Source organism: Achroia grisella, unplaced genomic scaffold, assembly GCF_030625045.1.
Source record: "Achroia grisella isolate CSIRO2021 unplaced genomic scaffold, CSIRO_AGI_Agris_v1 utg515, whole genome shotgun sequence".
NCBI classification, from domain to species: Eukaryota; Metazoa; Arthropoda; class Insecta; order Lepidoptera; family Pyralidae; genus Achroia; species Achroia grisella.
Genome location: NW_026712908.1, coordinates 2,054,848 through 2,082,230, shown reverse-complemented (window position 1 = coordinate 2,082,230; position 27,383 = coordinate 2,054,848). Strand labels below are relative to the sequence as shown.

General features: G+C 31.6%; 1 protein-coding gene across 2 annotated transcripts in view; it reads right to left on the bottom strand.

The window, feature by feature from the left end:
* Positions 1-27,383, bottom strand: part of LOC131847073 (calcium uniporter protein, mitochondrial) — a 139,508-nt gene that overhangs the window by 9,545 nt on the left and 102,580 nt on the right. The window contains exons 3-4 of one of the 2 annotated variants that reach the window (XM_059196529.1): positions 5,704-5,825; positions 4,085-4,240 (exon numbers count right to left, since the gene is read on the bottom strand). In XM_059196529.1, the coding sequence (XP_059052512.1) occupies positions 4,085-4,240; positions 5,704-5,825 (278 nt within the window). The remainder of the gene's footprint in view (positions 1-4,084; positions 4,241-5,703; positions 5,826-27,383) is intronic. The other variant, XM_059196530.1, reaches the window with a different exon arrangement.

The following is a 27,383-nucleotide window of genomic DNA, read 5'->3' as shown; positions in this document are numbered from 1 at the left end:
AGAATACAGGCCGTATACGAATGGACAGTTTATATGGCTATATATCTTTGTATGAATTCATACCAACAAAGAAAGCTTAGAAGTTTTCTTTGTATGAATAAAAAAAAAAGTTAAATATAAAATTTTGTTTGTAAAATCTTTACGTATTCTCGTATTGCTGTTGCTACATTGTCATATTTGGGAAATCCAATCCCGCAAATGCGGAATTCTCAGTCAAATGGTCCGTTAAGCAATACTATCCAAATCACAAAACCAAGAGTGCTACTACGGGGCCCATTGTGGGCACTGTATCTATATTAGTCTATAGATGCCTATATGCCTGTCTATAGATGATATGACAATGCATATTTAGGTTAACTTCCACGTAGAAACGTCAACTAAGAGACATAGCTTTATGTCATAATCCACTTGAGTTTTTAGCGTATATCGTCCAATTGAGAACACTATACTATCATAATCATTAAAAATTTCTTCAGGTTATTCTCGCTGGATATTACATCACAGACATATCGATTAATCCACTTCACATCTGTCTAGGAATTAACTCTCCTAAATTTAAGTGACTACACTACGGTAGAGTGACAAGAGTGCTTCTGAGAGATCGCATTGAGAGCGGTTTAATTATCGGTATTGTTAATTCATGAATAGGAAATCTAATTGGAATCGTCTTTGTTTTCTCTATAAATTTCAGAGGACAATATGTAGTATCTACCACACTATTATATAATAATAGATAATATATATTACGTATTTATTTTGAAAACTTCCCAGACACTGACAATAGAGCGTTCGAATCTGGCCGTAATAAAAAAAAAATTGTTAATATATATATATATATATATACATATATATTTCTGTCTGGTTACAAAAATACATATAACAAACCAAACAGTCAAAGATACTGTAAAATAATTAATATATAGTAATCTACGAAAGGGTTAAATAAAAGAAACAGATCATAAATATTATTGAAAATAAGTGAGGATAAATATTGGGGCACTTGATACGACACGATTAAATTATGATTAGTATTATCGAAGGAAAATATAAGAAAAGAGGGGAAGGGCAGATATATTAAGCAGATCAAGTGAAAAGTTAGAATCATGTTGTATGAACAATTAAAGAGATTGATAGAAAATCTTGGAAAATGGAGATCTTTCCACCGATAAGAGCGCATCTCATAAATTATGAATGAAAGAATTGTGATATATTTTCATGAAAAGTGCCGACACAAGACAATCCCTCCGACTACCTATGTGGAATAACATAGTTGTTACATTATTATTTATTTATTGTTGTACTGTTTTGCTACAATCGGCGTGATTACTGTACTGATTACCACTCTGTAAATAGCAAATCAAACACCCGAACGATAATGAACTAAAAACAACACGCAACACAAAAGAGCACTGTCAATTAAACACTTTGGTGTTTTAACAGCACCACTGAACATCGAACGGTTCTTGTGTATTGAAATAGAATAAAGATATTATAAAAATTATAGACTAGATCATAAGAAGATTGCTGTAAATTGGATAGTCAATAATATGCACCTAAAAGTATGAATTAAGAAAACTGTTTGATTCTTGGGACGTCAAATTTATTAATGACTCACCTGATAGAAAGAAGTGAAAAAGTAAAGTTAATAAAATAGTTAATATAGAATAATAATAAAATAGTTTGCAGACAAAGAAGTTCATAGCTAAAATAAGTTTATTAGAGGGTATTTTTTTATACTGATGTAAGCTTATGTTATATAACTCGTACTCGACTAATTTTGTATCTCAGTTCTCTGAGGTACAAAATTACTCAAGTAACTTCGAATTAAATTACGCAAAAGCGTGAAGATAAAGACATATATCTTTGCTCACGTCTACAATCCCAGATGTGAGCACAGATATATGTCTGTCTATGATAGTAATAGGCACTAAGGCTCACGTCCTTGTGACGAACAATCAATAAATACATTTTATTGAACGCATTTTAATCCAGAACGATAGGTGACAAGCCTGACACAGTCTTTCGATTTACTCGTAAATTATCAATGAATCCAATTCATTCATAATTTAAGCGCTAAGCTCTTCTCGTTAGAGCTCGTACCATTTTCCACGATTTTCCATCAATCTCTTTAGTTGTTGATATTTCCTTGATCTTAATTTATGGATTAGACTTAATATATTTCTACTTTGAGGTATTTTACGTAAAATTCAATTTGATCAAACATGATAGTTTAAACTGGAACGAAGAGAAATTGCAATATATTTAGTATATGGCTAGCTTGCCACGCATATCCGCATGCTTCGTTAGTCTTGTAGGTTAATTGCATGGCGGCGGCTTCCATCAACAAATCATGGGTTTCCCTCAACACGTAACTGAATTTTCTAGAAAATTACAATGAGTTTGACGAAACCTTATAACTTTTATCTAACACTAGCAATCTGTTCCGACTTGGCACGGATGCTTATAGTAGGAATCTATAATTTTATTTAAGAAAAATTACGTTATACGTTGAACAATTCCTATTTATTTTGTGTATGAACTGTTTCTTCTGCAGACGGGTATAAAAATAATATTTAGTTGTGGCGTAATTCGTATTGATACAATATAAGAACGAACACTTTTGACTATGAATACAATCTCTGTAGAATAAACGATTCTATCCGGTAAAACTTACACAGACTTAAATACAGCGAAATAAGAAACTAGAACCTTTCCTTTTATAAAATTGGCTGTTAATCGTGAAAATGGATTTATTCTGCTTACACAACAGTATCTTGCATTGTCACACGCTTCGCTCGCTGAACGGTCCATTGGGAATAAATCGTTCAAGATTAATTCTGATTTACATGCCATATTGTTATGTACACACACACGTATTTCTAATAAAACATTGATTACGATATCTTATAATTTCTTTAGTTTTCGTACAAAGATGTATAATTAAAATATATAGATATCATGCATATGGCACAACATTATTAATTATCAAGCGCATCAATGCGTTCACATTGAAATAAAAATTGATTTATTTTATAATACAAAATTTCTCGTATACTCTGAAAAGGTACAAATATATTTATTTAATTATAAATTACATTTTTATCCATTGTTGAAAATAGATAGCATTATTTGATTACTAATATTACTGATTTCTAATACTAACCTATCTAGCTTGTTAATTAGTATTAGAAGCTTTAGAAATTAAACAACTTTATATACTCGTTATATTTACGAGTTAATAAAAATACTTTATCACATATTAATTTAACAATCTTTACAGTTACATTGTTTCGAAATTCCGATTCTGTATCCGCTTATTTTGATTGACTGATCTAATCAGTCGATTAACCTCACATTGTCTAAAGCTGAGCAGCGTTGCATAAACCACATTTGAATTAGACATACAATTTATGCTAATGAAGTAATTGTGCATTCCGCTTTGGGTTTGATTGATTCACAATTGTATTTGCAATTTGGAATATCGAGAATTTAGCAATTTAGCTAAAATTTAATTTCACATTCGATATTGAAAATACCTCTTGTGTACTGTTTACTAACAATTTTCGGTAACTGTGCATACGTCAATTTGAATTTTTTGTAATGCAAGTCATATGTATATAATCTACAATATTTATATAAAATCCAGTTTTTATCTATTACTTTTGAGAAAGTCTGTAGCCATAAGCTGAACTAAAGTTCTATGGTTATAGTACTTTGTGTGTGGAAAGAATGCACTGTCTACCTCCTACTGATCGGGTATTAGACCATACGTTCATTATTATTATATATATATACATTTAGATTATATTGTCTGCTATTATTTTCTCATTTTTTACCATTAAGAGGGCTTATATAAGTTTGTTTATGTAACTATAATAGCAAAATAATCTGACTGTCTATCAGATGTCAAGCGGCAACCGTTATCTATATACATAAACAATACATATGCACAATCACATCAACATGTGACGGGTAGCACGCGTTGCTATTCCGAAGGACTAAGATATTATTTACATCTCTTACTCTCTACTAATTTCCTTGACAATAGGTATTTTTATCTAAGCGATATGAAAAACACACTGACCTGCGGTGGACTTTTCACATAGTACTCTGTATCGTTGATAACGAGTCGAAAATCACTCTCGAGCAATGATTCGATCGTATCACTCGCTGCAATGCGTACGCGTTCATCAGCTGCAAGGGCGGCTGCACGCTCTACGCCGCGGTCTTCTAACTTCACCTATAACAAAATATAGACAATCGACATAGAATAATACCAGTATACAATATTTACTTAATTTTACTTGTCATGATCGCAGGTTTAGTATCCGCACAATACAAACATTTAGATTCATAAGTATTTTTTATACTACGATGTTGCCAAACAAGCAGATGGCTCATCTGATAGTTACCGTAGCCTATGACCTAATAGACACATCAGGGTGGTCACTTAATTTACCATTCATGAAAAACTCCGTGCTGTAGTATCAACTGGCAGTTCAGTATATGTTTATAAAAAATATGTCTATATAGGTTATGTTAAAAACATTGCAAACAATTTTTGTTCATTACTTGGTAATGTAATCACTTCTAGCTGCTGAATGATATTGACAAATAGACAAGAATATGAAATCATTGAATTATGTGATTATAAATTTATTTCCAATGGTTTAGCATACCTTGAAATTTTTTTAAATTTATATTAAGAAAAAAAAGTTCGGCACACGTTATATTTTTATCACTATTATCCCTCTACCGCCCAACTCGGCTAGCTACTACAGTGAGAACTGGTAAGTACAGCAACTGGTACATTTTTTATGTTATAATTTCGAGTAGGTATAGCATACTTCATATTACCAACATGTTATATGTTATAAATGACAGAAAAATAGTACTTAAGTTTAAATAATACGACTTAAGTTTAAGTATTTTTTTTAATTAAGTGGATCCCCTGAATGCACGGCTCCTACTCCATTTTATACTACTTAGCCATTTTTATTTAAAAATTCATTAATCACAGTGGTTATTGTCAGATAAAAAAATATAAATTTATAATATCTTTTGTAGTATACTGACTTATTCATTTTTCGAGTGAATTTTTGCTTTAATTAGCTAAGAGGCGAGTGACGAGATGAGAATAAATGATTCATCATTTTGTTTGCCCGAAATATCCCTTGGGTGAAATGTTCCTAATAAAAATGGGCTTACTACGCATTTTAACGAGACGGAAAAAGATTGCTAAAATTGACCAATTTTTTTTATTTATTATCCCGTCAAAAGGACAGATTGTCGAAAACGTGAACATTGGGAAGTCAAAAGTCGTGTTGAAAATTGTAACGAAAGTCTGTAAAAATTGGTTCAGCAAAATCTACTTAACCTAAGCTTACCTCTGAAACTAGATTCTCTTTGCACAGCCCGTGTATGATATAGCATAAAGATCCATTAGTATTGTGGTATCGTTAAAAATATATTGCAATATTAGTCCGCAAAAAAAATTATCATTAACACCTGTCCCATTTGCCACCATTTTATTTTTTATAAAATGAATGTTGTATACGATGGCGGGGCATCAACGGAGGATTTTTGGGTGAGGATTAAGACAAATAGTTACACCATCATGGTGAATTCACCGAGAATTAATAATTATAGTTTAAAGGGGTAAGTACTCTTGTGTCAATGATGATACATGGATGGTATACATACCTGCTCCAACAAGTCTCCAACAGTCTGCGAGACCGGGCGCAGGGTAAACCGGCAGCGTTCACGGCGGGACGGCAGTGGTACAGTAATCACAGGCAAACCACGACGATAGGTTACCGTCACTTCTGTAACAAACAATACAATGTGGGTTAAAGTGGTAGCATTAACTATAATAATAATAATAATCTTAGGACAATTCACACAGCGCCATCTAGTCCCAAGTTAAGCTAGCTAAAGCTTGTGTTATGGGTACTAGTACCCATAACTGATACAAATACATAGATATTTTTTTTTGTAAATACATACATATTATATATAGAAAACACCCAGACCGATACAAACAAACATACTCATGAATACAAATGTTTGTGCCGTGCGAGGAATCGAACCCGCGACCATCGGTCGTAAAGCGGTGTACTAGACCGCTGGACCACCGAGGTCGTCAAATCCGTATCGTCTTAACTAAGAACTTTTATTGACTGTAAACGCAAAGATTAACAAATGAGGATATATGTCCATATATATATATATATATATATGTATATGGACATGGAATCGACGACGAGAATGATTCGATGGATTTATTATTGTAGTTTCAATCACCGGACCATCGATCAGAAGTAAAAATTGAAGTGGTTTCTGATAGATTTACATTCGCTACCTTTGGATTGTAAATCCGATAGTAAACCATTGGCACACCACGATGCTCATGCATAAATTAAGTGATTATGAAATCTATTTACATAAAACGCCAAGTGTAAAGTACATTTAACTTATTAAATCACTTTGTTCCAAAACAAAAATAATTATTGAAATAAAATAAGAATTTGTGATGGTCTTATATACTACAAAGAAAACTATGGAATTGTGTACTTGTTTCTTTTTGAAGTGGTTGAAATTGGTTTAGTTTCTTAGACTCACCTGTGTGTGAATTCGCTCCACTTATCCATTCGAGTATAATCGCGAACAGTATTTGAATTATGAACAATGCAATTTTGCAGCATATTAATTCATATATGTTTCAATTAAGAAAAATGACTAACGTTGTTTTTGAGGTGATGTGACGTGACTTAACAAAAGTATAACACTTTTGTTAAGTCGCCAAAAAAATACGATTGAACTTGAAATTAGTTTGCCGTCTATAATAGCCTGTTTCGTACGAATAACAGAATGAAATGAATAATTTGTAAACCCATTTTTTATATTGTAATTTACACTCAGAGTTTCAGGAAAATTTTATGTTTTTTAACTTTATAAATATACAATTAATAATCTTTGCAAATACAAGTCCTCTTGATTATGACTATGATTATCATCTTATCATATATATGATATTATTAGGTAATAATTATCGATAATATATTATTTTAATTTTTTCGCAATACACTTTAAATGAGCACAGATTACTAGGCTTTGTAGTACTATAAAACTGTAAATATATTATAAAATTAATTTACATTGTATTTGATTATATATTTTGACATGATTCTACTTCACTTTGTTTCACATAGTAACACATTAAACTATTATGCATGGCATGATAGAGTCGCTGACTATAAATCTAACAATTCAATTTAGACACCTTACTCACATCAGTACAGAAAAAATACATTGTTGTGGTTTCAAGATAAGTAATTGTTTGCTAGAACGAGAGGGAAACGGTATTAAGTTAGAAGCACGCAGCTACAGTAGTTATTGTAAACATACAAACAAACCTGTGTCTAAATTATTTAATGCAGATGCTAAGAATTGTCATCTTAAATAGAGAAAAATATACACTGTAGCATTGTTTTTAATCTGTCTAAATTTAAAATATTGTATTCAAAATTTTGTTAAAACCTTACTACTTTTATACAAAAATAATATGTAGATATTGAGACACTTCGTAGCCGTGTATATTGATATATCGACACATAATTAAAAGCTTTAAGAAAAAAACATACCTCCCTTAAAGTCCAGCAACACATCTACAATTTTCTCTTGCAGATTTTCACCATAAACATTAAGTATAAGGTGGACCGCATACTTGATGGACCTCTATGCCATAAATTTATAATTTAAAATGTTACAGACACTTGTTAGTCTAAAAACCTCTTTTTAACAGACGAAAAATTCGTCACAAAGAACGTCTCCGCGCCGGTGGGATAAGAGAGACGTGTGAGATTCTACTCAATAAAAAACCACGTGGTATAATTTCGTAATCTACAAGCCGCCATTAGTGTCGCCGTAGGGGTCGTATTAAAATCTTTTGCGACCTAAAGACTCAACTCGTTTATGCTCATCACATGGACCTATCGCCACCTGTACATTTATGCGCCTACGCACCGAAGTACGTAAAACGGCAACGCCCGCGCATGCTTGCAAACCGTAATTGCCCTGTCACTTTCCTAATCATATTCTTATGTCCAGTTTCTCTCGATATGTGATTTATAGATATCACTTTTACATGCAATATTTGTATTTTTATAAGCATCAATGCTTGTGATATTATTATTAAAGTATACAGTATCAAAGTATTATTATCAAAGTACAGACAAATATGCACGACGGGGCTATATCTCAATTATTAAAGATATATTACTACAAGGAAAAACGTCAATTTATTATGTAACTTTAACGGTAAAAATGCTGACTGCCCTGACTGACAGCTTTTATGGTAAACGGTAACCGCCACTGTGGGCGATAGAATGAGTAGTCTGTATGTGTGATCTATAAAACATTAATGAAATAATGTATAAAAAAATGTATATACTTGTAATATAGGTACGAATAATAACAGTTAAAAAGTGACAATAATCTAAAAACTGTAAAAAAACATTGAAAATTGATACAAAAATACATAAAAATATTGTAACAGTTACCTATATACCTACATAAACTGCATCAAGGATATCACGTGATCCCCGTAGTTATACATGCTTCCATACCCTGTAATTTCACTGTCATGTCTCACCTTTCAACAGCTTTCAATAGACCAGAACAGCATACAAAGTAAGCCACGAGACAGTAATAGCTGAGACAGATATTTGTCCATGCAAACAACTTTGTAGAAAGTATATCTTAGGAGATGGTAAATTAACAACGCACCTGCATACCAAGATTTTCATTTCAAAATAATATAACCATAAACATGTTTCTTCCTAAAAAACCCGGAACTGAATTATAAGTAGAAACATTGTTTATATACGACAAAGGAGAAGAACACAACCTACCCGGACGTGACACAATCTTTGCATCCTTGTGTATTCATAGAGTTATAATTCTATCGTATTTATAAAGAAACTTTCATGATACAGTGTCTTACTATATCATATAGTTTTCTTTTATCGTATATTCTCCAGTGAAGGATACAGCTTCTCTTTTCCACAATATCGCTTACTTGACTAATTTTACTAATATTCGATATTTGTCTATAAATATAGAACTTGTAAAGTAACAAATTACAGTATTGAGTATCCTTTAAATTAATCTGAAATATGATCTATTTGTGTACTAAAATTCAATGGAATCCGTCTGTATAATTTACCAATCAATAAGTTGGTTACCTACAATTTTGGGCGTATAAAATCTGTCCTTATTTCTAAATATTTATGTAAATATAAATATCATCTGGTAGATATCCGAGTATACGGTAGTCGCTAAACGATATTTTCAATTCGTGCTTATTACATATTCATGAAGAATACAATACGTAGCGTATTTTAAGAGACAGCAACAATGTCGATTTAGGATAAGGACTCTTAATCCGCTTCAGCGATCTCTTCAGTTGTAACCAGAATAAAGTGTTTTCCTAAGAGCTACAAACAAATTATCACTTGGTATATTCATATATACTGATGAAATAGGTGGTCCAGCGATTATGCACAATGCTTCCGTTGGTCGCGGGTTCTATTCCTCGCACGGTATAAACATTAGTATTCATGAGTACCATTGCACCAGTTTTGTGTTTTCTATATACATTATGTATGTATTTACAAAAAAAATATACATGTATTTATAACATTTCTCTAATACCCATAACACAAACCTTGAGACTAGATGGCGTATTGTACAGGAGTTATTTTATTATTATATACATACCATATGTATATATAAAATAGCTGGATATCTCGGTATCGCTGATTATTGCTTATTCTCGAAACCATTATCCATCGTTCCCGCCGGATTTTGGAAGTTAGGGCTATCAAATAAAAGGAACTTACTTTCAGCCTTTCACGCTTGTAATCCCAGCGTTATAGTCAGTGTATTGAAATATCATCGCCAGTGAATACACTTTGCGTTGCTTTATTACTATAAAGATCAAGTCGATCTAAAATAAGATAGAGATATTATATACGTATTACTGTTTTTATAATATAAAAATTTATAAAGATCTACATATAATACATAAATCCTATAACTAAACAATGCCGGATTTATTTTGTTACTTGTATAATTATTTATATCTACTTTGTTACTTGGTAGTTTGTAGTCTTACAAAAACTTAAAAATGCTGAACAACTTTTTACTTATAAGAGCAACACGTTACCAACTAAACTTTTCGTGATGAGTCTGCTTTTCAAATTAATGGTAAAATAAATAAAATTGACTATTCAAAATATTAAAATTTATTTAAATAAAGGACACATCGTGCATGTCAACCTAACATGGTAGGTACATTACTACTACTTTAAATAAATATTTCTATTTCTATTTCATATCCTATCATCAGAGACTTTCAAACCTATTTCTTCCATCAATGAAGCTGATTAAACCTAGAAGATAGTATATCAAACGAGATAAACGATGGATCGATCAACTCGCAGTTGAAGTTACCTAGAGTTGTAATAATTTACAACAGAATTTTGAATTTTCATAACGCGTGATAAAGTTCGTGAGGGAAACACTCAATATAAAAAAGAAAATGTTAATTAAAACATTGCTAAATCTATTTCCCGTGTGTTTCAGAATTATATGCAAATGTATAAAATATTACATAATTGGTTTAACGTGTACAAACTTTAATAAAGAAATAGTGAAAAAGTATGGAAGCGAAGCTGGCTTCCTCGTAGTAGTAAAACTCTTAGCTTGGCTTTAAAACTTTAATGAGATCCAATAGGAACTGTTCCCCACTATAGTTTAGTAGTAAGACAGCAGCTTCAAAAGCTCCAAAGCTTTAGTAGTCTCCTATTTTTACAATACTTGTAATAGGTGTTTTAACAAAACTATTGTAGTCAATTAGACTTCTATAGTAGTTTTATTTTTTTACTTAGATTTTAGCTTCATTCTATAACAGCTTAAGAATTTAAAATAAGGAATGTAATTGATAAAATTCTTTTAACCATACGTTCTACGACCTTAGTCAATTCTGGATATGGTCTGTTTACTGAATTTCGTCAGCTAGTTAACCGTGATTGAAAACAAATCCACATATAACAGGTATATATACACTTCTTCTTTACAAATGTATCATTATTATACTTATAGATACCGTACACAGATTTCAGTAACTTATTTTTTTACATAATATGGTATCTGAATTTTTAAGATGTAGATAGGATAGGATTTTCGCTTGTATTTTAATACCTTCATACTTTGAAACACATTTATTATATTAATATAACTAGCTGAAGCGACTTAAAAATTCTATTTAAGCCAGTCATGAATAGAAATGGAAGTCAACTCAACGAGCAATCACTTACAAAGCAACGAAATGCACAAACACCGACAAACAGTCTAAAACAAGCATCAGGACAAGGGTATTATGTAGGGTGCGGCAGGGAATTGTCGACGAGGTAACATGTAGCAGGTGTTCCAAAGCCAGATGACAGCGGATTAACACTTTTTATGCCGCCCGTGTAATTTATTACAAACTGCGAAGTTCGCTAAAAAAAATAAAATATATATACTTACACAAGAGGCATTATATAATACATTAATAGAATTTTTAATGCACTAAAAATGGACGGGATAGTGTAATACACATATAGTACTCATGTTCTTGTACCTATACGGTGACAATTAGGTTATAGTGAGCGTTGAGACGATTTGATACCCGATAGCTAGAGTGGATTTGTCGGGTTGAGGTAGGATCTGTTCTTGTTTCAACAAGGTGCAAAAGGGTTCTTGTAACTCTATAACTAAATAATACCTACTCATAGTAGAGTACCAACACGCGTTTATTTACAGTTACGATATTCTTTTTATCTCAACACTCTTTACACTGTGCCATCTAGTCCCAAAATAAGCAGAGCTTGTGTTACATGTACATCTTTTCTTCACTTAGGATATTTTTTTTTTATAACAATACATAATATATACTTAGAAAATAGGCAGGCCGATATAATCAATCACACATGATTACAAAAGTTTCCACCGTCCGAGGGAATCGAACCCGCGACCATCGGAAGAAAGGTGTGCTAAACCACAAAATCACCGAGGCTGTCAAATCAAATTGTGTCATCCAGTAATAAACAAGAATTACAAACCCAACTTCAATTTACTAATATGGCGCCTAACGTTACCTGAAACAACAAAGAAATCCAATTAATATGTTAGGAGTCATGAATAAATTAACGCCCATAACTACTGCAATTTATGTAAATTAGACTCCGATGTACATCTACACAGTAAATAAACACTTAAACTTAATAATAGGTAATTTCACTAGCATTTGCCTAGTCGGTCTAGGTCTCATGTTTTTTTTTTTAAGAAACGGTGTTAACTGAAATAGCGGGTTAATAAATATATATATATATAACAAAACGTACATAAGAAGTCCAGTATGAATCAATACTTTTATAATACTACTAGCTGATCCCGCAAGCGTTGTTTTGCCATATAAATTACTCTTAACAAATAGGAGTCGGTGATAGAAGGGTGTAAATTTAGAGTTGAATATATTTTTAATGCCACATTATAAAAACATGAAAAGTAATTGTCCAAAGAGTTAAAAAATAATGTTAGGACTGGACAAGCCTTATCACTTAGTGGTATGAAAAATAGATAGTAGCATTCTCAGACCTACTAAATATACATATAAAATTTCATAAAAAATGGTCAAGCCGTTAAGTAACTAATATTGTGACACGAGAATTTTACAGTTTTGTTTGTGTACAGTTATATGTGGGAATATTCAGGAATTAATTTTGAACAATGAATAAATGAATGCCACATATAGTTATACTAGTAACTTAGGAATTTATTTAAAACACTTGACATGTGCAATATAAATAAATGCTATACTACGTATAGTATAAGTTAAGCAATACTATAAAAATAACAAACTCCTCCAAAGTTAAGAAGTCATAATTACATTACTTAATCAAAAATTATGCTACCAACGATCAACTTTTTACAAAAATGGACTCCACAATATCAGCGAGACAAAAGCGACGTTTTTAATTAAAAGTTTTTATTTTTCAACAGATACTTGCATATCATTTCAACAACATTTAGAAGAAAATATTAAGAATATTAATTTAATATCTCCACTGAGAAGTTTATCAATATGAAATATTCTCGACTATAATTCCTAATAGGGCAGGGTTGTCTCTGCTCGTTTAGCTTAATTTAAACAACAAATATTCTTGCATATCGACTATATGTTATATGTGAAAATTTATCCCTGATATTGCCTCTACTGATATTAATGTATAACTGTAATTTTTTCCTTACCCTTTGATAAGAAAACGAGGACGTACGACAACACGAATAGATAGATCATTACATGATATCAAAATAAGATAATATTTACTATCATTACATTCAAACTTAATTACTGTTTCTTAAATTTAGTTTAATAAACTGAGCCAATTTTTCATTCAACATTATTTTATTTGCACTATTTTTTTTCAACTATCCAATAAATACACCGCAAATATTTAGTCCTCACCTACAAAAAAAAGTATTTATAAATTATATTACTAATTTAGTTCTTCATATGGAATATATTCAAAATTACATTAAATGTAATCTAAAAACAAATAATTTATTTAATAAACAAGTACAACAAATTACACAATTGCGAGTAATAAATATTCGGAAACATTTACAGACCTGCGCTGGTATGCCGAAACGGAAGAAAGACGTTACACCTCGATAACCGGGCCATAATATATACATACAGCAAAAATGTAACTGGTCGCTGTCTATACATGACATAAATATGAAGAAAATTATTAATAAAACAATATTTAATACTCTTATAAGATATTATAACTAAGTTGATAAATTTAACGAAACCAAAAATAATGATTGTTAGAATTTTTCTCTGTTTGTTTTCTTTTTTATGCAATGAGAATGACAAACTACCTAGGCGGTTACCTAATGGTAACTGATAACCATGACCTACATGAACAGCAACATGGATATTACATTATCATATGACGCCTTTGATATATTCATACTATGCTATTCCGGAATAAAATGCTATCATGCATCTTAACCTGTAATTTCACTATCTTATCCCACCATACAACATCAACACATCTTAAAAAGTAATCTGCTCGGGGGCTGAATAGCTGCGACTGAGATACACACGGAAACGACTTTTTTACAGTCTTACTACTCTACGAAAGAAAGATGGTAAAGTCTGTGGTTTTGACTAGTGTATTTTAATAATATACACTTAACATTTTCTGTTTAGTTTCAATCGTCTTGCAAATAAAAACGCTTATACGGGTACAAAATCGCGGGCTTGGCTAGTCTATTCCTAATGCTTTCTTTCCAAGACCCGAGTTCTTGTTACGCCACAATACTGACCCATCGTAGAACGGTAGTCGTCTTATTAAATCAGAAACATTGAAACATCTTACAGTTTTACAGTATACTATTACCGTTGCATGTTTCGTCCCTGTCTGCACTCGGGGATAGTGTATAAGAAAAACGAAACGGCAGATGCTGTGTTGGCCAGCATCTTTGAAGCGCAACGAACGTTGAATATACTCTCGCAGACTTATTAGCATTGCTGCTTATGAGTTTTGTATGAAAATCTTGTTATATATCTATTTAGTTTTATAACTCTCGATTTTAAATTTAAATTATTACGTTATCATTTTAACAAATTAATCATAATGGAGTTTTTTTTATTATATTTTTATTACTTTGTTATTCCGTTGAGATTTAATTACCGTTAATTTGTGTTAAAATTTGACGTTCTACAGTACTGGTAATGTACTAAGCAGGTGCTTAAATAAGTACGAGTAGGCGTATAATTTTTCTCGACCTGGGAACGAAGTACGATAAAAAACAGAGTGTACCTACTACCACTCGACATCCTCAAGATGTCGTAAGATTGAAAACTGTAATTTAAATCCACTACACATCTGACCAGTCTGGTAATAGTATATTAAACACTACGTATTTGATAATTCTATATAAATTTGTACAGTTCCGATAGTAAGTTATGACAATTATTTGTATTAATTGAGGAAGATAAGTGAAAGTTAATCTGCGTCCTGTAGATAAGTCTCAATCTAACGATAACGAAGATTTCAGGTTTATTTATTTGCCATGTAAAACAGGTCACATTTAGTTAATCGTTTACAAAATTATGATTTAACAGAAAACAAAATGCATTTAAATTTTGCTTTGACATATACTTAATAAAGCATGATAAACTGGAATATTAAAAAAAAAAACCTATTAATTAATGTTCTTAAAATATTTTGGAAGTGATAAGTGGGCCATTTCTTTTTGTAATAAGAAAGAGATTGGATGATATGAAATACAACAACACAACAGCATACTTCTCTTATTCTTTTACACGTAAACAATATAACAACCTGCCACGAAATAATGTACATATTTTATCAATTTTAATGCAACTAATAATATCATTGCAAAATATGTTTCATTATTATTCAATTAAGCTTAAACCACTGACTGTAATAGATTTAATAACATATAGCTGGATTATAATTAATGCCTAAAAATATTATACCATATTTTTAACCAATTTAAAGAAGACAAAACCACACTTGCCGAGATCAACAACAGGGACTTTACACTTTATATTTACAGAATGACTATTATATTCTCGGTAGATGTCACAGATTATGTAGACATTCCTGTCGTAGTAGACACTTGACAGACAGATTATATGACTGCTGTTCTGAAACACGGCGTTACGTCCTGTAATCTGTCACCACATGAAACGCTGGGCGTTTCCATCTGCTCCTTCCGCCGCGACGTTTTCCATTGGGAAAGCAGCAACTTGTGTAATTAGTAGAAACGAGAGCGAAGCGATTTCCGAGGCGGATCGCGCAACAATTAGCCCGAGTGGGTTACGGTGTGAGTTATAAGCGATACCACTTATGACGTACAGTGCAGAGCTGCTTTTGTATGTACCTATATAACTGTACCTTTCATTCTTATTTTTACTAACAATCCGAAGATGGTATATTCATCTTAGATAAGAAATTAAATTAATTAGAGAACCGGCGGTAGATTTGCTATTACATTTTATTCAATAGTGCTCGCCAAAATATCTTCACGTCAAGTGTTAATGGCGAAAGTTGACAATGCATTTGACTACCCCTCTAGGATTACTTGAGCAGCCTTTTAAAGAACACTACAAAAATACATATAGTTTGATAATACTTTCAATATTTTCGGAACTCACTTAAGTTTTATTTTAGTTTGTAAACAAGATTGTGACAAGCATGAAAATAGAATAAATGTAAGAATAATACTGTAACTTTAAATCACAGTATATAATATTCATAAACTCTCATAAGTGGTGTCTCACACTCACGAGTGCCTACTTATCACTAGCACATTGTGAAATCTAAACAAAAACAAATTTACATGTACGTATATATTTATTTCTACTATAAAAATAAACAGTGTACAAATCTAAATCTTGCAGCTCAATTTGCTGTCACTGCAACAATCATTCCATTACCATCATAGTAGCTTATTACTTGATCCAATTATTATTAATGTAAGGCGGGCGTACGCGTCTGCGCGTGCGACGCTACGCTTCACATTCGCGTCGCGAGCCGCCCGGGCACAACGCGGTATTTGGATATCAACACCACCACACCCTCTACATCCTTAAAGGCATAAAGGACACCAGTGTACAATAGTTTCTTTAACAAGGCGTGTTTGTTAAATAAGAGTTAATTGTTGGAGGCGTGGGTGGCGTGTGACAGTGACGGTGTGTGAAGTGTTATGGGGTAGAGATGGGTGCGGGGCACAGCGCGGAGGGTGACGCTGGGGCATACGCGAGCGACCCGCCCGCTCACGATCGCCGCAAGACCCACAGTAGGAGGCGAAGGTAAGTCCTACTTATCACTTTCAGGATTCCTGAATATCACTGACACTATATTATTATTGACGGCCTCGGTGATCCAGCTATTTAGCACACAGATGGTCACGAGCTCGACTTCTCGCACGGTACAAACTTTTAAATTCAAGAGTATAATTGTTTGTATCGGCCTAGGAGATTTCTATGTATATTATGTATGTGTTTACAAAAAAACATCTAAGATTCCTATCAATCTATGTAGATGACATTGTGGGAATTGTGCAGGAATATTATTATTACTATTATTTCAGTGTAATGTACTCGTAGTTATTATTAAGCATTTTATACAAAGGATTACTGAAGAATAAGCAACGATAGCAGTAAGAAGCAAAAATGAGCCTCACAATTTATTTTCAGCATTATTTACCCACTCTAAGAGGTTTTTCTAACACGATTCTATGTGAGCATAGCAGGCAATGTATATACTCTAAGCTCTAAGTAGTTACTACAGGTGTTCCCCGACACCTCTGAATGGAATAAAACGATCATGTAACAATGGCACTGGCGGTTCTTAAATTAATTCATACTTATAATAGATAGAAATTATGATTCCATCTCATTAGGAATTGATTAACTAACTTCAATTTGACATGCATATGTAATGTATAAATCCACTGGTACATGTTAAAACATGTGCATGTTTAATGATCCTTTTCGAATCACTACGGTATTTTCACTTCTTAGGAGACAGTATGTCAGACAGCTTATTGAAATATCTGCATATTACATGTCCTGGTTTGACGGCGTCGGTGGTCTAACGCTTTAGCACACCGCTTTATTTCCGATGGTCGCAGGTTCGATTCCTCGCACGGCACAAACATTTGTATTCATGAGTATCAATCTGGGTCTTTTCAATATAATATGTATGCATTTATGATAAAAAAAATTATGTATTTGTATCAGTTATATATAATAATACCCATAACAAGCTTAGCTAGCTTAACTTGGGACTAGGTGGCGCTGTGTGAATTGTCCTGAGATTAATATTATACTTATATATTTTGATTTGAAATCTCTCATGGCAATATAGGCATTGCGCACCGACATTTTATTTGTACAATATCGTAGCTATTTTACAAGTTTAGTTTTGTAATCTATTTAAGTAACAGCAACATTTTTGTAGCTTTCAAGGTCTACATTTCATACAACACATATTTGATATTAAACAAATCATAACCCGTTTACTTAGTTATTAACATAACAAGCTGATATGAAGATTACAAATAATTTATTGTTAATATTTTAATGAACGGTTTTTGCAAGACAATAAATTTAGGGTATGGTTGTTTGTTTATTTGTTTAATCTCAGCTAAAGTTACTGATATTAGATTGTTTGTTTAATCTCTCTAACATCAGTAACTTTAGCTAGTTTAACATATGATCTGTAGACCTAATCAGTACAGTCCCTTCTAACGAGCACGTCAAGAGCTAAGATTAATCATGGCGTTCGTAGACACGAGAAATGCCTACGCCCGTAGATGACGTATATAATTGTAAACTTATGTTAATTCATTAACTTCTAATATAAGTATTTTTTTTCTTTAACAACATCCCTAAAAAATATAATTGTGGATAAAATAAAACGAAAAGGTTTCTATTATTATATTTGCAATTACCAGAACTTACTCCCAAGTCGCTCTCACAATACCAAAGTAGATGCTATTAACTGGAAGAAGAATCATTAAATTCTGAGACGAACCTCTTAGCTTTTTATGGATTTATCATGCGGATGCGGGTTCATGGTGTGATAGAGAGGAAAACTCCGACCAGTTCCCGGGACTTGTGACCCGGATGTAGATTTACGTGGGCTAAGTGCCGACATACGTGAAAATTAAATATTATAAAATAAATCCTAAACCTAAATTAGTAAATATGTTGCGAAACATACAAAAGAAACCGTGGTATGAATCATATTTCCTTTTTTGAAAGAAAATACATGAAAATATGAAACCAGAATGTTACAATGTATAAGCATAATTTACAAAGTACAATTTATTACAGCCCTTCTTTCATAATATATTTTCTGCAAAACAGATACTTGGCAATGTTCCAATAACCAGCCGAAGTTGAATTTGTGAAGCCTGTAACCATTATTAGTTCTTGGTCTCCAAGAAACTTCACAGCGAACAATTAATAGCTTAAAGGGAAAACAAGAACTTTTTAACAAGACAATCATACGACGGACACGACAAAGTAAACAAATCGACTGTAAAATTTTCAAAGGAGGCAATTGTTATAATAAATTTATATTAATATCTGTACTTTGTAAAGTATACACTCTTTTTTTAATTCTCTTCCTCTCTCTTCCTAGATATATATTCCACGTAGTGGTGGGGTCAGCTTTCCTAATTTTCGTCCGTCATTTTATTCTGGCCTGACATCGTCATCAGAGACCTCGTACACTATCAAGTCCCTAGCGACTACATCTTCCCACCTCTACCTTGGTCTGCTTCTGTCTCTTCGCTGCTGCTGCTGCGGAATGCTGTAGCCCCAAATTTCCGACGTAGTCAGGCGGCCTACGCTTCAAGTGTCGACATCTTAATGCTCAGGCTGAATGCCTTTCCTTAACTCTCCTGCATTTTTTCGACAATGTCGCGAACATTATTTCACAAATTCAAAATCACTTTCTTATTATATGTTTTCACATATATTAGTTACACACATGACTTATTAATTCGTTCTTAATATAGTCTATATTGTTTAACGTATTTAAATTGAATTAATCACAATATAGAGTGCAGTAACATAAATAGTAATGTAATTATTGTCTATGTATCTATTCCATTCTATTATAATATTTAGTCACAGCTACTAAGCGTATCCATTTCACTTAGCACCTAATTGTATGGTAACAGGCCGTCGTAAATGGTTTAATAGTGGTCTTATAATATTAAAGCTCCAAATGTTATATGACAAATGTCAAACCAAACACAAGGTCGTGGTGCCCAGTTATATACTCGTTCAAACTTCGTTATTCTAATGAATAAAAGATACCTAATCTTCCATTCACAGTCCGTTATATATTTTATATACTAAGTAAAGACTCCCTCTTTACTCACTTTTACGTACTTTTATATTCTATTGTTTAAACATTTTATTTCATAGAAACAAAAATTTAAATAGCTATAAGTAAAAAAATAGAAATAATGATCTTATATATTGATGATGATCTTATTGCATTATTTTTACAAATATATATATATATATATATATTTCGGAGAATGTATTTTTTATAGAGACAATAGATTCAACTATTATCTTTAAAAGCATATATGCGAATACTATTATTTTAATCTTAAATTATAATATATATATTATAATTTAAGAGTTGCGCTTTTGACGGACAAATGATCCCCTGTCATTCTCTTTAAATGTTGATGTAACTTTTTCTTTTAATTAATTTATTCTAATTTTTCTTCTAATACGTGCCCTATTAGGAGTTCCAACATTCTTCGTAAATTATCAATAATGTTTGTAACCTGCCTACTGTCTTTAACCTTTTGTAGTACTTTAATAGAAATTTTGTATTTATTATTCATTACTGTCCGCCCAGTTTCACACGGTGGCAATTGACTAATGTACTATTATTTGCACATAAACGTCGAGTTATGTGCAAATAATACTTTCTTGATAATTTCTTTACAAAACAACAGGCTGACGACCCTTATAGAGGGTCGCGTATAGAAAGCGTAACTATAACCTATATATGTATACTAATATAAGATTAACACCATATTACGTACTATTTTCTAACAATTTACTAAAATTCGTATTATTATAGATTCCATTTAATTTTGTGTAAAATAAATTAATATTACACAATATAACAAAAAGCAGGAATAATAATAATAATAAATTCAAACAGCATAATTTAGTCTGCAAACTAAGAAGACTAAACAAATAAATTATTACTAATAAAATATTATTGAAAAAAAAACGTAAATTCTACAGACGGGGTGATTTTACTGTTAACTGAATCAGAAAATTCAGTTAACAGTAAAATTACCTCGCCATCAATTCAGTGACTTGTCTACTCAAACAAATATTATAAATAAAAGAAAACACATCAACGTTACACACGCTATTGAACCAGTATTCACAAATGAAGTATAACATTGAAAAGATTGTAATTTAATGTAAATACAAAAGGTTGTATGATCATTATTTCTCTCTTTCAGCAGGCAGCTGTTACGAATACAACATAATAAATAACAAAACAATGACTCAATATATAATTACATTACAGGTATAGGTGTGGAGCTCGAAGCAGAGAAATTGTAACAAAAGTCTGTAAAATCTAAAAGGGTATTAAAGTAATTTGTCAGGGAAACATAATCCAGAATTTACTAGTACCAATATTGGTACGTTGAATAGAGTGTACTATAATACAATAGAGTGACTCGACAAAACTTCTTTTTGAGGATAACCCCAATTTTCTATTCCCATTTTCCGTATCAAGTTTTCCTTTGAAAATGGCGGTGGCAAGTTTTTCTATCGCTATATGCTACAATCACTTCATCGCCTTGCGACTACAAAGGACCTGTATAAAGGAAATTCTATTGAATAGTACCCATTTAATTGTGTCCAACGTAAAAAGTTTCAGACCGGAAAGCTATCTGAACGTCAGTGAATTTAGAATTGTCCCCTGGAATTTGTACGCCATTTCGGTAACCGGAAATAGGATCGCTTTAAGTTAACGCAAAAGTGGGATATTCTTAGTTCTTTCTGTTTTAGAATATATTTATGAATTATGAAAATAATATTATTATATACTATAGAATTTTGGTAGTTTATATTAATTTGCATAATACATAGGTATTCGTTCATTCATGAACTTTATAAAACCACAAAATATGATAAAAATCTTATATACGTCTACTATTCAACTACGTCAACATTTTTTTAACATAATTGTTCGATTACATCTACAGATAGAGATTTTCAGAGTAAAGAATACAATTTTTTTAATCTGTTAATTGTATTAATAAGAAAGCAGAGTTTTATTTTCCAATGATAATTCCATTAATGTTTATTAATAGAATTAACTATCATTAATAGAGAAAATAATAATTAATGAACCAGTCACGGCCGGATGGTCGCACAGTAAGACAGGCAGCTGTCATTTACAAACTCAGATAGCGGTTTAGTTGTGAAGCCACACGTATTGAAGAACGATTAATTAAACACACGTCAGCTCTAATTATTTAGGTGTCAAGAAAATTTTATAGCGTATTTTAATAAAATTACTAACGTTGATAAAATACTAACCGTTACTGGTGATAAAATACACGAAAATAGGTAAATTCGTGATACAATCTGTTAAATTTCATTAAGATCCATTCAGCCCTTTAGTGATAAAAGTAACTAAAACTAACTAAAGTAACTAAGAGACAGACAGAAAGACATACTTTCAAATTTATAATATTAGTATGGATTCTCCTTATAGCGACATTTAAAAATAATCATCTAAAAATTACAGCCTAGATTTGATGAAACTTTACAGTTAATGTAGCTTATACATCAGAATAACACATAGAATACAATTTAAAAAGATATAACGTAAATTAGGCAAAATATAATGGTAAATGTCAAGCAAGTGTGATTCAGACGAAGTTGTGTGGGTCAGCTAGTAAATAATACACCACGACGGTATCCAGAGGGCCTGGAGAACTTGACAGGGTCCACTGCTGGTAATTGTACCACTCATTCTTATTACTAACAACCCACTGATATTAATGGATTATTACAGTGAGAACATAAATGTCATAACTATTATCATCTTTCACTTTATTAATAGACCACTTTTACCTTGTTGGTCAGGCTTACATGCAAACATAACTGTACATACATACGTATATTATAGGATGTATTACAACACGCTATCACAAGGTACGTCGCTACAATCTTAGAGATAATAAAAACACGATCCTATATTCTAGTCACGGAGCACCCACCTAATTTAAAAAAAACAATTGAAAACCAAACAAACAAAATCACGAATTCAAACAGTTTTCGTAATTCGAACGTAGAAGTTTTTGTAGGTTTACGACGAATAAAAACATTTTAATATATAAATTCAAATTCCCGGCAAACGGCATAACGACAAGGTGTTCTCATTATAACGCAGTTGAAAGCAGAGAGTATAAACGTTTTATTGGTGTAGTTTCATACTAAATATTGAAATTATTATTCCATCTGGAACACCATTTGCTAATATTATTATCGCTTATCGCAGTTAAAACACGAATCTCTTTTTTAAATTCAGTTAGAAAAGTATGACAGTTTAACACTTTGGAAATATCTTTTATATGAATAAATACAAACATAATGCAACTTTTCTTCTTCTTCTGTAGGTGCCATATCCCATCGGAGGTTGGCGATCATTATCGCGATCTTTATTTTTTCCACGGCGGTCCTGAAAAGGGACCTGGTGCTCATCCTAAATAAATGCAACATATTACATATTAAAACTATATGATTGATTTATATGAAGTAATGCAATCTTAAATTCCTTTATCTTGAATAACAAATAAGTTAAAAACAAATAAGTATAGAACTGTTTCAAACTTCAAAATAATATTTATTTATGATAAGTAATAACAGATCAATTTCCTTTAATTCTGGCGTGGCGCCATATTCGGTGATTATGACTACTAAATGATACTTAGATTTTATCTATTGTAAATGAGGGTTGAAATCGTAATAAATAGATATATATAATTACATATATATGAAATAGGGTTTTTAATTGAAGTATTTAGGTATAAACATTTAATTCAATATAATAATAGCAATTGGTAAGAACACATGTTGCAAAAAAATATGTACTTGCTAGAAATATTTTACAAACATTTGCGCACGCAGTACTAAGACTTGGCATAGAGCATGTTAAAACTACATATATTTGAACGAATGCTTTGATGTGGGCTCTAAAATTGTCAATATTAACGATAAAGTGCATATATTTAATGAAATGTTAATAAGTAAAATAATTAAGTCAACACATATATATACCTGAACTTTTTGCAAGTGATAATAATGGTAACCTCATAGTGTATGTCTTGTTGGTTGCTCAAATATATAAATAAATAAATGTTGATCATGCTCAAAACTCAAATAGCCAAATGTTAACACATAGGAACTTTGCAGGCATTTTTTTATTATTAAGTTGTGTATAGTGTAGTCTGACATTAGCTTAATAGACAATTACGCTATTTCGACTGCAAAATTTATGAGAGTTGTGGTAAAGTACCCTTATATTTATGAGGGCACCTGTACATTTGTTAGCTTTAGTCCCGTTAATAAGTACTTTGCATAATTAACTTTAAATTTTACAAAAATAATTACTACTCAATGTCTTAATTCGTCCGAATTACAACATACTAAACCTAAATACTAAACCTTTATTGTAAAGTAAATAAACTTAGGTACATAAAATATATATAGGTATATATTACAACTTATAAAAGCAAACTAAAATCATGAAAACCAGTAATCATTTTATTAAAATTTTACTGACCGCTCCATAGATTTTCTAGCGATAATCTGAATCTCGCAACAACAGTTAGGAAAGCGGTAGCACCTAATTTTAATATTTCGGTTAGTTATCGAGCTCATCCTTGATTTTCCGGTAGATAGGAAAATTGAGAAATATGGGCAAAATATTGATAATTATAAATCAGATATCCTTGCATATGGGATAATCAGATGCATTGTTATTTATCGTTATAATTACACACCTGTCGCTATATATATTTAAAACCAACGTAGCAATGGGTGCACCTAGCGCCGTCTGTAGAATTATTATTTTTACTTACACATCGGTCTATTTCGCACCGAATAGTTAGAAATATAAATTGATATAAATGTTTATTCGGCCATATTTACACTCACTACACGGCCTAGGCTACACTCACTACATTCATAACATCCACTCAAAATAAAATATTTCATAATCGCTCGTTAATTAACTGTGAGTGTTACAAATTTACACGAGAAAAGCAATCAGCATCTTTAGAATCTTTAACTCTGGTGCATATATGAGTGGCAGCGGTAAATGAACAAGTGGAGCGTGTCCTTGCCGCTCAGTTGTTCTGCCGTTATCAGCTTTTTTAGTCTGTGGTTATTTACTCGCAGTAATGATGTACGGTGTAATCATATTGTAAGAAAGCTGCGATCATTTATGGCGTTTTAAACTGACTTTGGAAATAATGAAGTTCTTACTTACCTACACAGTTCTTTATTCCTAACTCAATGGGATTCTGCTGCATGTGTATGTAATATCCTCGTTTTAGTGTCATACAAACTTTTCAATACATTTTTATTTATGTTTAGTGCTAAATACTGTCTATATTTTTAGTATTATGCAAAGTACTAAGAACTCAATTATTGCATTTTTTTTTTAATATTTTAAACTGCTTAAAAATGAAGACACAAGCTTAAGAACAAGTGTTTTATAAGTTTTATAAACCGTTCCCAAGCCGTTGAAATTATTTGACCTCGGTGGTCTAGTTGTTTAGCACTCTTCCTATGGTCGCGGATTTGATTCCTCGAACGATTTTGTAACAGTTGTCTAGTACCATAACATAAGCTTAGCTTAGGTTGGGACTAGACGCAGTGTGAATTATTCAGGCGTTATTATTATCCCGGAATCTGGAATCCCTCGACACAGGATCGTATAGAAATTGAGAGAAATAGCTAGTTAGTACATAAATAAAAAAATGTAACAATGTAGCAGATATTTAAATATAACAGATATAAGAAAACAATAATATGAAGTAAAGTGTAACGGTACTGCCGTTCAAAATCTTCACTCGCCGTTGAGTACGTATCTATTGCTACGTAATTGGCTATTGAAAATAGCGGTCGGCATTAAATCTTTAATTACTCGTTAGTTTTTTATGTCCTTCACAAAGTTATCGTGAATTGCGTTTATAAATATTATTTACATAATATATACTCTTTATTGTACTTATAATTCAAGAGTTTTTTAGAGTTATAACAATGTACTTTTTAAAAAATGTGAGCAAGGGTGAGCTTTTTTAAGAAAGAGATCACTTCCAGCCAACCTAACGCTATGACAGGGAAAGTAATTAACTGTTAATGGCAGAGCACGAGGTCTAAATAGAATATGATAACATATAGTTAAATAAATAATATGTAATTTATAATATTACCACACATACTTTCGTTTCCAAATTATATTTTGTGGCACAAATATATTTATTTACGACATGTATAAAACTTGTAACAGAATTGTTACGATTAGTTTAATATAATAGTTGACATGTTTACATACAAAAACCCCAAAATAAATTTAGATAAAAAAACTTGGAACGTTCATAGATACATTTTTCAATTATTTTATTTTGGTACAATATTTTATTTGCACGGTAACGGTTTAAACTATAGCGATTTCATGGGGTTCATCCATAATTCAAAACTATTTTATGCAACCCATTAATTATTCTATGAAGGTGAGTGACAAATATAAAGTTTACATCTTAGCTTTTATAAATATAATAATTTATGTAGCCTTGAAGTTATCAGTAATATATTAGCAACACATAAACTACGATCTCTGTGATCTACCAGTTTAGCACACTGCTTTATTTCGATAGTCACATGTTCTATTCCTCGCAAAATTTAATCCTTTGAATTCACGAATATTATTATATGTATTAGTCAAGGTATTTTCTATGAATATTAAGTATGCATTTACAAAATAATATTAATGTATTTTTATCAGTTGTCTTGTACCCATAATACAAACTCTGCTTAGCTGGGACTAGATGGCGCTGTGTCAATTGTAATGGGTTATTATTATTGTTATTATAAACCAATTAGATTTACTTAAGTTTATATATGAAGGTAAATCTTCGTAACCATGTTAATTCAGTGTAAACAATCCGATTTTACAGTCATCTCACTCGAGGTGAGCCGCGGGGCTAATGTTTTCCAGCACATTAATTTTATTAATTGGCTCGTTAATATCCTAGCAAAGTTTGTGAAGACGTTCGGATATTTAGATGTATTGAGTGTTGGTACAGAGTCTCGAATCTCAAATATTTTGGAATATTGACTGTATTGAAAAATAACATTAAATATGTCTTGTACACCACCATTGTATGGATGATTAATATGACTATAAATTAAAATATATCATTATTACAATTATAAACAATAAACATAATTTATTGTATATAATTACGTACGTAACCTCTATTAAATATATTTTAGTACACCCGCCCGCGTCACTAATGGTGGATGATAGGATGAGTCTATGACTTTGTGATTGTCTTTGGCATCTTTAGGAAATCAAAATAACTACCACTAGATTAAGATGCTCGTTCTTCTTGTGATGAGACAGCTTTCCGAACGAGTAGTAGATAAA